The sequence below is a fragment of the Battus philenor genome, unplaced genomic scaffold (genome assembly GCF_028537555.1).
Source record: "Battus philenor isolate CCGP_79_NKW_IND1 unplaced genomic scaffold, ilBatPhil1.0.hap1 SCAF_10, whole genome shotgun sequence".
In the NCBI taxonomy this organism is placed as follows: domain Eukaryota; kingdom Metazoa; phylum Arthropoda; class Insecta; order Lepidoptera; family Papilionidae; genus Battus; species Battus philenor.
Genome location: NW_027181662.1, coordinates 9,202,570 through 9,216,433, shown reverse-complemented (window position 1 = coordinate 9,216,433; position 13,864 = coordinate 9,202,570). Strand labels below are relative to the sequence as shown.

At 32.0% G+C, this 13,864-nt stretch overlaps 1 protein-coding gene across 1 annotated transcript; it reads left to right on the top strand.

Moving 5' to 3' along the window:
- Positions 1–42: 42 nt before the first annotated feature.
- LOC137927001 (malate dehydrogenase, cytoplasmic-like) lies at positions 43–9,484 on the top strand. The gene is made up of 7 exons (XM_068770773.1): positions 43–290; positions 369–684; positions 1,337–1,549; positions 2,447–2,609; positions 4,029–4,159; positions 4,373–4,495; positions 9,302–9,484. Exons 1-7 carry the CDS (start codon positions 43–45, stop codon positions 9,482–9,484), a joined length of 1,377 nt encoding a protein of 458 aa, XP_068626874.1.
- Positions 9,485–13,864: the final 4,380 nt, after the last annotated feature.

Here is a 13,864-nt window from a genome sequence, read left to right as displayed (position 1 = left end):
ACTAACGACATATTTATCGATTTGTCAAATCTATAAACCGTCATGAATTTTCAATGTGAAATTGCAAATGATCCTATTAAAGTTTTTATTGTAAATCCTCTTATTCCCACATCTCAGTTAATTTTACTAAAAATATTGTCTGGGGAAATATTCGGAGATAATACTCCTATCGATTTAACATTAATGGTGTACTCTAATGAAAATTCTGTAGCAGAGACTTTGAAAGTGGAGCTAGAGAAATGTGCTTTTTCGAACACAAATTCAGTTAAAATTTCTACAGATTTACCTGGGTAGTTCAACTGATGAATTGTTTACATAAGACATAAAAATAACAACTAAGCAATATTATACTAAAAATATTTTTACAGACCTAAAGATGCCGATATATTTTGTGTGATGTCTGATTTCGAAAACCCTAATTATTTTGATTATGAAAATATGGAAAATGAAACACAATTTGATACGCTTTATCTGTTAATAAAATTAGCAAATCATTTAGAATGGACTGAAGGCGATTTAAGCAAGGAAGGTTATAATGCAAAAGCATTGCCGATTTTTGTTACTGATGGCTTGTTGGCTTTAGACATTCTTGCATGCTTGTCAAAGAAATTACCGAAGAACATTTTTTTCTGTCCGTCACCACTTGAAGCTATCTCGAAATTTGTCCTGGGAGATTATTTAAATGTCTGTATTACAGTAGATGTTTTTAAACAAAAATCTCTAAAACTGTAGGCAGTAATGATTAATTTTGTACAAGTTTATGAATTATAATTATAAATATAGTTTGAAATAACATTAGTGATTGATTTGTTAACATTACTTTGAAATGTAATAGGACTACCAATTAGTTATAGCAGTTTAAATTTTTGACATTACTTAGTGTTTTAGTTACTGTAGAGGTCTATATTATTTATTAAAGATATATTGTTCATTGTTTTGCATTATGTCGCTCTTAATGTTGTATTTAGTAAAAAACTTTCAATTATATTTTTTTTATCTTTAGTAACTTTTTAAATAATCATGGTTAGTATATAAATGAACTGAGTGTTTATAAATCTCCAAGCCAAGATTAGGTACTATGACAACATTTTACCGACAGAGGTTTGATTGAAAGACTGTTGGTTGATAAGAAACAAGATCGGAGTAACATTTTTATGACTAATATTTATGTAAAACACTTCTAACCTCCTTTTCCGACACCAAAATGTTTGTGTGTATATCACCTAACCTAGCATTTTGGTTTCTGTCGGCTTTTTACAGTTAATTTTAAACATGTCAGGGTTTATGTTGGCATTTTTATGTAATGTGATTTAAAAAAAAAAAAATTATTATACAGGTGCAATGTAGTGCAATTAACGATGTTCGAGTTTGGGCAGCAAATGATAAAGTATTCTATATAGAAATAGAAAAACCTCTTGTCATATGCGATAGGATCGATCATGAATCGCATTGTGTCTCGGACACAATAAGTAATGAATTATTACAATCTTTAAAATTGGACTACACTCAGCTTAATACTTCGTGGCTGAGAAAAGAATTTCTCGAAAAGGTACGAAATAATATTTTAATGCTATCAATTTTTGGCATTATTAATTTGCATCTCACAATGCTACATTTATTTAATTTGAGAAAAGATTGTTTATTGACAATATTTGTAAAAGAAATAGTCTGTTTTCAAGAGTGGTCTATATTTAGATAGACGCTATTAGTCTTACCGACTTTTACAGCTTCACTAGATTCAGCGCTCACGGATCGGGAATTCGCTATTTTAATTTTAAAGTTTAAGGATTATTCTTTGAAATTTCAATTGATCTTTGTTAACATGATCAGTTCGAAAAGTATATTTTCGATATCATGCCGTTCTTCTAAAGTAGGAATTTGTGCCTCTATACAGGGACTCTGCAGGTTCTTGAAAGATCAGTGGGTGGATTTTACCTGCTATGAACCGGTTATTTGCTACACGTTATTGATATAGGTCGGTAAAAAGCGCCTGGACTCGAAAGTGATTTCAATGACCGAGTTATTACTTAGTAATTGTCGGTCAAAGTGAGTGATTTGGCAAAAAAAAAACACTGAATTTTGGGATTGAGTTTAGATTTTCTGAAGAATAATCTTTAAAAATATTAAGTTTGCACTTCTCTCGATCGACTTTCTGTATCCGAAAAAAACCTTGATGCGGTCTGGGTAAATGTCAAATGAATAGGAACATGGCATCTGCGAATGTCGCTGGTGTATAGTAAGAAAAATATCTGTGACAAACATGAGCCTTGTGGAACGCCAGAAGTGTGCGGAGAGCAAGAGTGGTACTGTAATTATATTAAATACTATTGAGCAAAATATTCTTCTTACTACTAAATAACCCACAATATACATATTCTCTAGAAACGTGAGTTAAAATTTTCAAATTCGAAAGTTGAACTATTTAAAATCAAATGTCGTTTAAAAGGTGGCGTCATCTGCAGCACGAAATCCTTACGGATGTATTTATAAGGCAGCTGAGTTCGCCAAAAGTTTAAAACAAATCTGGAAAGCACGTACCGGCGGGAGCGGCGTGAAAGTTTATAGCAACATGGGCGTCATTAGTGATGGTTCGATTGGGACTATTGAAGGTACTTTACATTTAGATAAAAAAGAAAATATTAATGAACAATAACTGTAATAAAAATTTAAAAGATATTCTATAAGGGTATTAATTGCTATCCATTAACAAAATTGATATAAAGGTCTCATTTTATGCTGATAAAAAATGTTGCTGCTACTATTTTTAGTGATAATGTCGCGATGAAATAATTAAATATTTTCAAACTTATGCGTCGAAATGCCACATTTATTATTGAGTCGCTTTTATTAATAAATATTAATTTTTTTGACTTGAAAATCTGACGATTTTTTATTTTTTGAACATTAAATTTTGAATAAAGGGCAATGTAAAAACATCTTTCTTGTAGTTTTATCCTATTGTCACCAACACCGCGTATATTTTTTATGAGAATTGTAATAACGGTAGGCATGTAGATTGTACTTATTTGTTGTTGTAAAAAATAGCAATAAGTACTTGATAACAGCAGCAGAACTGTTTTGTGTGGCATGCGAAACACTGTTTTTTTTTGAGACCGACTGAGTCACTTGGTCATCCACTGCTGGAAATAGGTCTCCCTCGCATTTACATCCAGTGTCTTCCGTCGACTTAAACAAGATCGTATTTCATCCTGTGGGTGGGTTTTCTATGCTGCGCTTGCCAGGCTGTCGCCTCCCAAAAAAAACAGGGAGGATAACCAAAGACAGATAAACAAAGTGACTTGACACGCCCAAGAAAGAGGACCCACTGTGACAAGCAATGACGAGCGGCGGTGGCGACAACGGCAACGCAACGAGGACTTCGCAGCACACCGACGCGCCAGGAGGAGCAAATAGTTTTTAAGTAGTAATCTAAAGTTAGGGAATAAGTTTGTTAGCTGGCGGGTTGGAGACCTGCAAGGCCTGAGTTCGATGAAATTATAAAAGCCTTGTAAGGCTAACAATAGGTGTCTACAGATCGGTATAAAGTTTGCTGGTCCGTAGTCTCCACTCCAAAATGACTTAACACTTTAAGTTAATCTATAAAACTACAATCAGTTTATATCTCTCATAAATGTGTATCTCTGAATGTAATATTAAATAACTTGTAAACATTATTTTTAGACTAGATTTGTTAAGGGTATCGTTTTACGTGTAAAACTTTTGCCCTTTTCTTTAACTTTCTGTCCTATTTTAGGTACATCATTTACACCTTTCATCTTCACACACTACTTCACACGCTTTTGCAATGGCATACATTAAAATGACAACATACAAATGTATGTATTATATATACATACCATATAAATTACCATACCATATAAATGTAATTTTTGACATCAGTAAATTTTATCATTCATGATCTGTTTATGTGTAAAGTAGAAATATCGGTATCATTCGTAGAATAAGATTGACCAAAGTCATTGTTTTTCAAAAGAAGGATTTTTATTTTCTCATTAATTATGTTTTAGGATGTCCATATATGTTGCCAATAGTACTACAAGGTAACACGTGGAAAGTAAACAAATGTTTCGAAGAATCTGCGCATTTAAAATTAGAAATAAAAAGGATTACTAATATTGTTAAAGAACAACACCAAAAGGTAAATAGTAATATGAGCGTACATATTATAATTAAACCTATTGTTTAAATTAAATAACAAATAACTACATAATTTAATTTGAATGTAATAAAAGTCAAGTTATATCTCCTGTGTTATGTGTTATTAGCATGAACTTTGCTTCCAATGAAGTAATTAACACTTGAATGAATTCCTACCATTCTTGAAATGTTATAACTTATTACATTATTTCAGTTTATACCATATTGCAAGAAATTTTTAGAAGAAAATGTGATAAATTTAGCTTTTGTGCCCGTGAGTAACCTGAGCGGCACTACAGATGATAGTAGTAGCAGTCCCAGTTTATTGAGAAAGTCAGTATAGTTTAACATTAAAACCTCTTTACCATTTTATTTTTTCCAATATGGCTGTAAATGATTTTGCAGGACTGTTAGAATCAAACAAGGGGTATTTATTTACGAATAATTTTTAATTATGTATTGATTTTTCGATATAAAAGTTTCTGTGAAATACATAACCCGTTTTTCTATTTCTTAGTTTTAATACCTAAACCTGGCTTGGGCAGTAAGTAGCCTATATAATCATAAATAAGAAGGTTGTCTGTAATATTGTGACCTAGTCTCTATATCATGAAATGTCAGGGAACCAGTCCGATCCGTTCGGTCCGGCTACCGATCGTTGATCGACAGAAAATAGTTTGCCTGGAGGTAACAATTGACCGACTAGTACAAAATCGACTTTATGACTAAATTTAATAAGCAATGTAAATAAATCTACTTTTTCTAGCATTAATGCAAACCACGACAGTTGCTATTAATTATTTAGCAAAGTAAAAAAACTGAACATACAACATATGTAAATATTTTGGTTAAAAATAATAAATTGGTTGGACATAGTACCACTTCCGTTGATTAAATATTTGCAGTTTTTTATGTCTTGATCCATTGGCCGCTCAGGGTGTTGGAAGTACTAAATCCTGAACTGCATTACCGCGTCCGCGATTGTTATTTTTGATTTCAAACCCTTTCATAACAAAATAAAATAATTCGTATATATTTGTACGGCCAAATCAGATTATTTATACATAAAATTGTGTGAAATATCATATAATGAAATATAAGGATGAGGATATGTGGAATGAAATCGAAAAGAACGTTAGATAAGTTAATGGCTTTTGAAATGTCTTCGCGATGTCGTAAAAACAACAAATGTGTTAAAAGATATCGTTTGGATGAAAGACGTAAAGACCCAAGGTCGAACATTTACATACGTAACTGTATTAGTAGTTATTATTTTAAGTTTAATCCTACTAAACATTTAGCTCAAACATCGTTCATAATAGAAACAGACGAAAAACTGTTTTACAGAGACATGAAAAGAATGCTTGATTTAATTGTGTTTAATTCAAGATTACTTGTTCAAGATTAGCATCATTTTGTAACAAATAAAGGCGCCAAGTGAGGATGGAATAACTGGTAATTCTCTGAAGGCAGGTGGATGAGCAGTCTTGAAACGTCTATAGAAACGTGGAACGTGAGTGTGTTGGTGCTGTTCTTCGAGAGGGTTAATGATATTTTGCTGAAGAATAACATCCATCTCAATTATTCGCCATGTGTATGAGTTGATCTCGAGGGTCATTACGAATATTGTCCCACGTAGGTTTGATCAGTCCCAGCATCCCCAACAAGACGATTTTCGTAAAAGCTTTAACACCATAGTCTTTGAACATACGCTGCGGCAGATTACAGAAGAAGGAATACCATAATCGATCACTATGCTTGGCGTTTTGGACTGTGTGAAAGTCTTGTTGAGGTGCCAGATAGACTATCAGTATATTCAACTCTTGAAGTGTTTGTATGAAAACGCCACATGTCAATCACCATGTTTTATCACAAAGGCCTGGTAATATTAGTTAATAGTAATGTTTAACTCAAAGGCAAAAAAGAATTAAAATGATTTTTTTTTTAATTGAACAATAAGTTTGTTTTATATAGCCATGCGTTGTCATCGTATAAAATTATTCCTGTATTCTGTCAAGTTTTGGTATTATAATCCACGTAGGATTATTTATATTGATTATTTGTGTAACTCCCGCGAAGAATGACAGAAGACCCTAATTTTATAAACAAATTGAGGTTCTTTGTCGTGTAATTCTTCAACCTATAACTGCGAGGATTTCAAACCTGCCCTGATCTGAGAAAAGTATCACTTCCACAATTTACTTAATATAGTAGTTAGAGCAATACATTCTCAAACTTAGTTATCACTTAAAAATCCTCCACAATGTAATGGTTTTCTTTATAAGTTTTTGGTTAGTTAACTTTTTAAACTTATTATATGATAATACAGTCACATTACACGGAAGTGTTCTGTAATTTTTAAAACCTAAGCTGATTTTTAAAACCTAGAGAAACGTATAACAAGCTTACCTTTTTAAGTTAAGCTAATTTTATGTACATTGCTATTTTTCTTATATTTATTTATATTCTTACGCACATAGACAATATTATCATAAACACTCAACTTTTCTTTTATGCAATGAACACGTTCCATATATAGGCGTACCGAAAATAATGAGAAATGTTGACGAAATGTTATTAGTCTACAAAAGTTATTGAGATTCGTTTTTCAAAGATTTTTGTTTGCTTAATTTATGGAATGAGTTAGCTCACAGAAGTCATATACACTTGCTAGTCTAAATACAATTTGAAGTAACTATTTGCAAGGACTGATTAGTACACGTTTATTTTTAGAAAAAAATGATAAATTTACCAAATTTGGAATAGAATAAGTGCTTGATTTCCTTATAACATGATAAAATTATATATTATAATTTTTTTTCATTCTTAAGATAAGTTTTAAGTCAAATGTGATGAAATATGGTACGGTATCATTTAAGGAGGCATATACGAAGATGAATTTTAAGGCTTAGATTGTAAATGACTTTGTTAATTTTTACGAAGGCATTAGTGTACTACGTTTGACCACAGAGTTTTCAATCGGTGTTAGCTTACTGTCGCGAACCACAATCCTCATTCTGGCCTCTTAATCTATTGATCTTCAGACTAACCACGAGACCTACCGTTACAAATAGGTGCATTGGTGCTGCAACATAATACGCAGATGTTTTTTCTGCTTTTTGACATACTATTCGTCCAGTCTTCAAGCGTTACTCACGTATTGTAATCTGTACATATTGAATAGCAAGGGTGGTGGTATTTACCCTTCGTGGATTCCGTTTGCATGGTGGAGCGCTTTAGACATTGTATTATGTACTTTGACTCAGGCGGAATTGTTTGTATAAAACGCTTTTAATAAATGAACGTCATGATATGAAAAACTTATTTCTTCGACAATTTTACCGCAAGTACATGCCATTTTACAATCAATGCTTTATAAAAGTCAACAAAACAGATTTATGTTTGTCTGTTCAGTACGCTAGGTTAGTTTTTCGTTTAGGAAAGATTTTTATAGATATGTTTATTTGTAAAAGACGGACTTATTACGTATTTCAACTCTATTACTAATCGTGTTGGACTACTTGTATATTCAATTTTGCATACTAAATGTCCTAGCGAAATTTTTGCCCAATATGCATGATTTCAAATCAATCTCGCTATCTCTTGATACCGCCATTAAAGTTTTACGCTAAATATTAACTCATAAAGCCGTTCGTGTTTGTTAGCTATGACTGTCCATTAATAATCTTGTGTTTTTTTGCAAAAACCATGTTTTTCGTCAACACCACGTTTCCTATGTTATCACAGATGTAAGTTCATAAAATAATAATAAACGTTCAAAGATACCTATTTTAATTACGACAGTTATATACGAAAGATAACATTATGAAAAGGTTATGTAAAAATAATTTTTACGAAAAAATCTATTTTGTAAACGTACAGGAATTTTATTAAAAAATAAGGTTATTAATAATTATAAAAATAAACATACCACTCACTTACTAAAATATGTTAAGATGTTTACTCGCTAAAAATACAGTTTAATGTTTTCTTGCATAAATTTAGCCCATTTGTAACAAAAAATAGCGTCTGACTTCTCTAAGCAGTTGTATTTAAAAAAATACTCAAGGAAGCGTCCAGCACCGCACAGCGTTGCACGAAATTGGCCAGCAGGCAGTAGCCTTCGTTAAAGTATTCATCATTATCCGCACAGTACCATAAAGGCAATGTCCACTTCTCCGGAGTATGTGATTGAGCACAATCTCAACATAGCGACACACAGGAGCCGTGGTTATTATGGCCCTAAAAAAAGTTAAAACATTCGTCAATTCTAGATTATCAAAATTAAAAAAAAGAGGGCAATGGATAGGGCACTGCTTCAACAAAACTTTGAGCTATTCCAGTTGCAGTGGTTATAACGTTGCATCTTAGCGTTCCATATGTCTAAATTAAAATTTTAACAAAAAAATATAATCGCGAGAAATGTCTCATAATTTGTTATACAGTAAAAATATTCGAACAACTGAAGGAGCACGATATATCTTAAGTGGCGTGGGATCGTGGAAGCGTGCTATCGGCTCGGCGGACCTTCGTTATTATAGCAAACATTCTAATGCGCCCGCGCGCCAGCCACAGGAGTTTAGATCCATTGCTCGAGAAAAGGGCCCTGGTCTCTGTCGCATTCACTAGCTATGTGACGTCTCACGCACCGACACACACTCTTTGTGTCGGTTACGTTCACAAGCTATGTGACGTCTCACGCGCCGAATCTAATTCGAATTTACGCTATAAATTCTTGTTTAGGTTCTTCAAATTCATTCTCGGAGCATCTTTATATCCGCGCCACAATTTTTATATCGCCTCGCATTTCAACGGTGTAAGTGTTGAACACATATTATAAATCATTAATACCAAGTAGCGTTTAGCTCTACGTGAGAGCTCAACATTTTGTCTATGTTCATAGTACATTACTATGTATTTATTTATTATTTTTCAATTAGTTTTTCTTATCTTTTCTCTTTTTTCGTTTTACAATGCTTTAAATTTTTTCTACTTTTTAACTCCGTTCTGACAGTTAACAATCACATCAACTGCTTTCGGCTTCTTTCCTTCCTTCATCGCGAGCCAACTCGCGGTTTACTGTCAGCGGAGCAAATTGCATATATGTTTATCTATGTATTATAACTGTGATATCTATTCACAGGTGCGATTTTTATTATTAAAATATTCTTCGGTCCTTGAGGTTGAATCTATTCGTACCTCGCACCGGCACAAACACATCCTGTCGACTACCGGCGCTCTCTGCTCTGACCTGCTGCCGCCTGACCATTTCCGGAAATCCTGCGTCCTCTTACCACCATCAGGGGAGTACCGACCTGCGGTGTAAAATCAGACCAGGCCTTCTACCCTCTACCCTTTTAATAGAAACATATTTTTCTCCTCTTGCCGAGATCGCAGTTTTTTTACCTTCACCACTCACAGCAGAAACAGTACATAGTATATTATTTTAATTAAATAATTTATCGAACTACGATGTGTACTTGGTTGTAACGCGCCCTAATGTTACAAATATGTATTACAAAACACAGGCAAAACAACGAATGAATCCACCTGGCTGTGCTGTTAATTACTGTTAACTGCTATCAATTAAAGTTGGTGCGATGTCATACAACATTGACATTAAAATACTTTGGCAATACTTTTAGTCGATTGATGTTGGTAGAGATACTGATATAAACTCTGGGATAAAACCACCGATCACATTGACTAATACCTATAAATAAGCTTAAATGCTTAATGCTGATGCTTAAATGTCATTCGGTTTACTTTTCGTTACCGTTTACATATGCAAAGTTATAATTAGTGTATTTTTGTATATTGAATGTCGCTCCTCATAATTTTAATATACTTAAATGCAATATTACGGTTGTCTTATATTTTGTAAAATTGAAGATGACTATAAATTGAAACACGTTGCGAAATTAACGATATGACCTTATTTGTAACACAAATTTCTGTAACATAATATCATAACATGGTATTTCCTGTTACATAGCGGTGAACTAATTGTTGACATCAGACGTATACGTTTTGATGCGTACCATACCGAAAATTAATTAATTTAATGTCGAATGAATTATGTTTAAAATGTTATTACGTAATGGATGTGTGATATAATAATGAAAGTACTACATATGTCATCCCTTTTTCTTATCTCCGATACAGATTTCACTATGTAATATCTTCGAATTAATTTTTTTTTAATTTTGACATGGTAAATAAAAGTAATAAAAATAGACTCATAACGCTAAATTTCGCATTCAAAATATCAACAAATGCTTCATGAGTCTGAGTTTACGTATATATAATAAAGTTCCACAGGAAATCTTACCTCATTCTCTTCTTGGTTTTAAATTTAAAATTAAAAGAATATTACTGAGTTAATCTTATTAAAACATTAAAGGAATTTAGTGTATCAACTGATTTACATGGTTGATATTATAATGTACACATCCTTATTCATTCATTAAATTTATCATTAATAAAGAGCAACTGTTGAGTTTCTGGCCGACTCTTCTTAGTGCAGCATTCCGAGCCGATGTTGCTTATTAGTTATAAGTTAAAAATAATAGACAATTTTAAAGTGCATGTAAATGCTTTTTTTTAATAAAGATATTTTGAATTTGAATGTGGTATTCAAATTAAAATATAGTAATAACAGTAATTTAAAAAAAATATTGAAAAAAAAATGTAAAAATAATTACTTTGCGGAAGACTTTTTAAGTTATAATAAAGCATAAGAATGAATTGCTCTACTGCTGTATTAGGGATATTGTGAAAGTTACCACAAAGAAAAACCCCGTCTCAGCTCGTTGAAGGTTATTCTCGGGTCAGAGCGCATTTGGAATTTTAGTAGCTTTAAATTGAAGGATGCAATTATAAGAGCGTTGAATATGATTCTAGTTTCTAACAAATCGGATTATTCTTCACTTCTTCTCACGATGTACGATGACTAAATGGATAAAATAATATTTTTATTAATGACGTTTGAAAATTAATATTTCTGCACATAGTATATAATAAGTTAGGATCCAAAATATACTGGTTCTAGATTTTTTTCGCCAGGCTGCTAGTTCACCATCGTGGTGTCTCTATTTGCTGTCAAACATTAGTTATGCTTAACAGAATTATTGCGTTCTGTATTTTTGAAGCCACAATTAATAAAAACTACGACCTTAGACGTGGTGCTGGGAATTTTGTTTGTAATTAATAACTGATGTTATTGGAGATAGAATATTCTTGTGACATCGCATTTGCATTGGTGTTTTTGAAATGAAGAAAATTTTACAAATGAGAGAATTGTTAATTTAAAGACAGGTAAAGAAAATAGCTTTAACATATTCAATTTAAAGAAAAGAGTCTCCTCAACGTAGTGTGGTGGTAGAATGGAGTTTGGTGAATTGCTAGATCAGGGAGGCAGAGTTGTGATGGCAGAACTAATTAACTAAGACAAGAGTATTACGGTACTACTGAAACTGCTAGACCGTGCTTTAAAAAAGCGCTGCGAGGTGGAGTAAAGGAAAACGTGCAACTGCAGGGCTATAACGTCATTCAACATTAAAATTATTAATTATATTCATAATGAAATATGCTTGGGACATGTGTGTAAATTATTATATTGTATCATGTTATGAACTTACTGCTCTATTTTTCCGGCTATGAAATAAGATTTTGTGTTGCAGCTCGTTCCTTTACGCTCGACTTGTGTTTTACAAAAAGTTTCTAAGAAATTTAAATCAATATAATTATGTAATTGCACTTTTAAAAGATTCTTAGTCTATGTAAATGTAATACTCATGTTTGTAGATTCTTAATAACTTGAACACTGTGTTTATATAATGCGTGAGTCGATAAAACGGGCGGAAGTTCATTTCTTCAAGAAGTTCAAATGCTCAGTCACTTTGAACAATGGTGGAATTCAGTTGTCGCCGTAAATACAAAAAAAAACTCTGTCGTTATCGCCTTTTCTTATCCGATTGCACGAATAGTCGGTACAATCGGAGGAAGATTTTCACAGAACAGTGTTCGGAGCGATAAATAAATCTAAGGAGCACGTAAGATACGGGAATCGGTTTTGTAATGTCTTTGGGTAGCCGTAAATACAACAACGTGCCACACATATCTGTCAGAAGCACAACGTGCTGAATAATGCATAGTTTTAGTTCAATTACAGTACAATTTTAAATAACAATTTATGACGTCTGTTAAATTTTGAACTTGTTATTTACATTGACAGGAGTTTTAAACAGCAGTTTAAAATAAATTATGGAAATATTACACGAGAGTTTGCGTAATGCAGAATCGATCCTTTTCTTATCTTGTAGATGCGTTAAAGCAATAATAAGATAAAAAAGAGAATCATGAATCTAAAGGCTAGCTTATTCAATTTGGATGTGTCGTAACAAATATCAGTATTAAAGAGTTATTTATTGAAACCTTTTCTTAAACGTTATGCTTACACGAGTAATGCTCAGCGGTTAGATTAAAATTTTATTCTATTTAAGAATACTATTTACTTAAAAATAGGCAGTGACAAAAAATGAAAAATTAAAACAAACTAAGTTATAGCTTTTAGTCGGATATCAAAATCTATTTTTGTTTTATCACTGTCTAAAAATCAGCTTGAAAAGAATCACTTTATAGAATATGTGTTGAAACAGTTGCTTCAATCCAGCAAGCATTTTCAGCATTAGAATTGTGTAAAGCACTAGAATTTTTAGATCTAACGGCTCTCAGTTGCCTGTTTAGCGAAAAAACGTTAGTCATCCCTCAAGTCTTGAACCCTCTCTGATTTTGGATTGGCGTTTTCTTTTTACGATGTTTTAGAGAAATTTTATTATTTTTATCGTTGAAGGTTTTTTTGGTAGTTTTTTTATTGTTCTCTTTTTCAACATTGATTAAAATTTTCTAGTATGTTACTTTATTTTATGTGGTTTCTAGTACAATTATATTATACTATAAAATGAAGGATATTATAAAACATTGAAATAAACACAATAAATGTAATAAATAACAATTAACTAGTAAAGCCTATATTTCGCCTTCAAAGAGTTAACAAATCCTTCATGGACCTGAGTATACTCCTATATAATAAAGTTTTAAATCTAAAATTAAAAGTATTTATATTAAATAAACCTTATTATAGCAAATATGCTATAATAAGGTTTATTTAATAAAAACCTTATTATAGCATATTTGCTTGATCGTATGTGAAACTTAACTCGGTTCTTTGGAGCATTTACCTTCCTGATATTATATATTACATGAGTGCACATCAAAAGTTGTTAAATTTTATTTAAAAAGATCAACACTGTTGAGTTTCTGGCTGGCTCTTCCTAGCAGATCAGTTTTTCGAGCCGGAGGTAGCAAATTGCATATAATGTTAAATTGAAGATACAATAAATTCTTACTCGATAAAATATACTTTTAATTGTAGATTTTTTTTTAATTTTGCGGACAGTTTTAATAAAGAAAGGAAAGTCAACAATTTATACACCGAAAAACTGATTAGTTAGCGTTAACTTTCTTCACAAAGTGATATCCAATGACTTCACATTCGTTTATCGTTACTGTTAACCTTTACAAGTTACACCTAGTTTTGAAATGTAGCCGGCGTTTCTCATAATTATTCCGATAACGAATAAATTATTTCACTCTTAATTACACTGACTATAAATTTACTTTTGTCATTGTAGATAACGGCGTT

Coding starts and splice junctions, on each gene's coding strand:
- LOC137927001 (XM_068770773.1), top strand. CDS start 43: ATGAATTTTCAATGTGAAATTGCAAATGATCCTATTAAAGTTTTTATT. Junction 2,610..4,028: donor TTCGATTGGGACTATTGAAG/GTACTTTACATT, acceptor ATTATGTTTTAG/GATGTCCATATATGTTGCCA. Junction 4,160..4,372: donor TTAAAGAACAACACCAAAAG/GTAAATAGTAAT, acceptor ACATTATTTCAG/TTTATACCATATTGCAAGAA.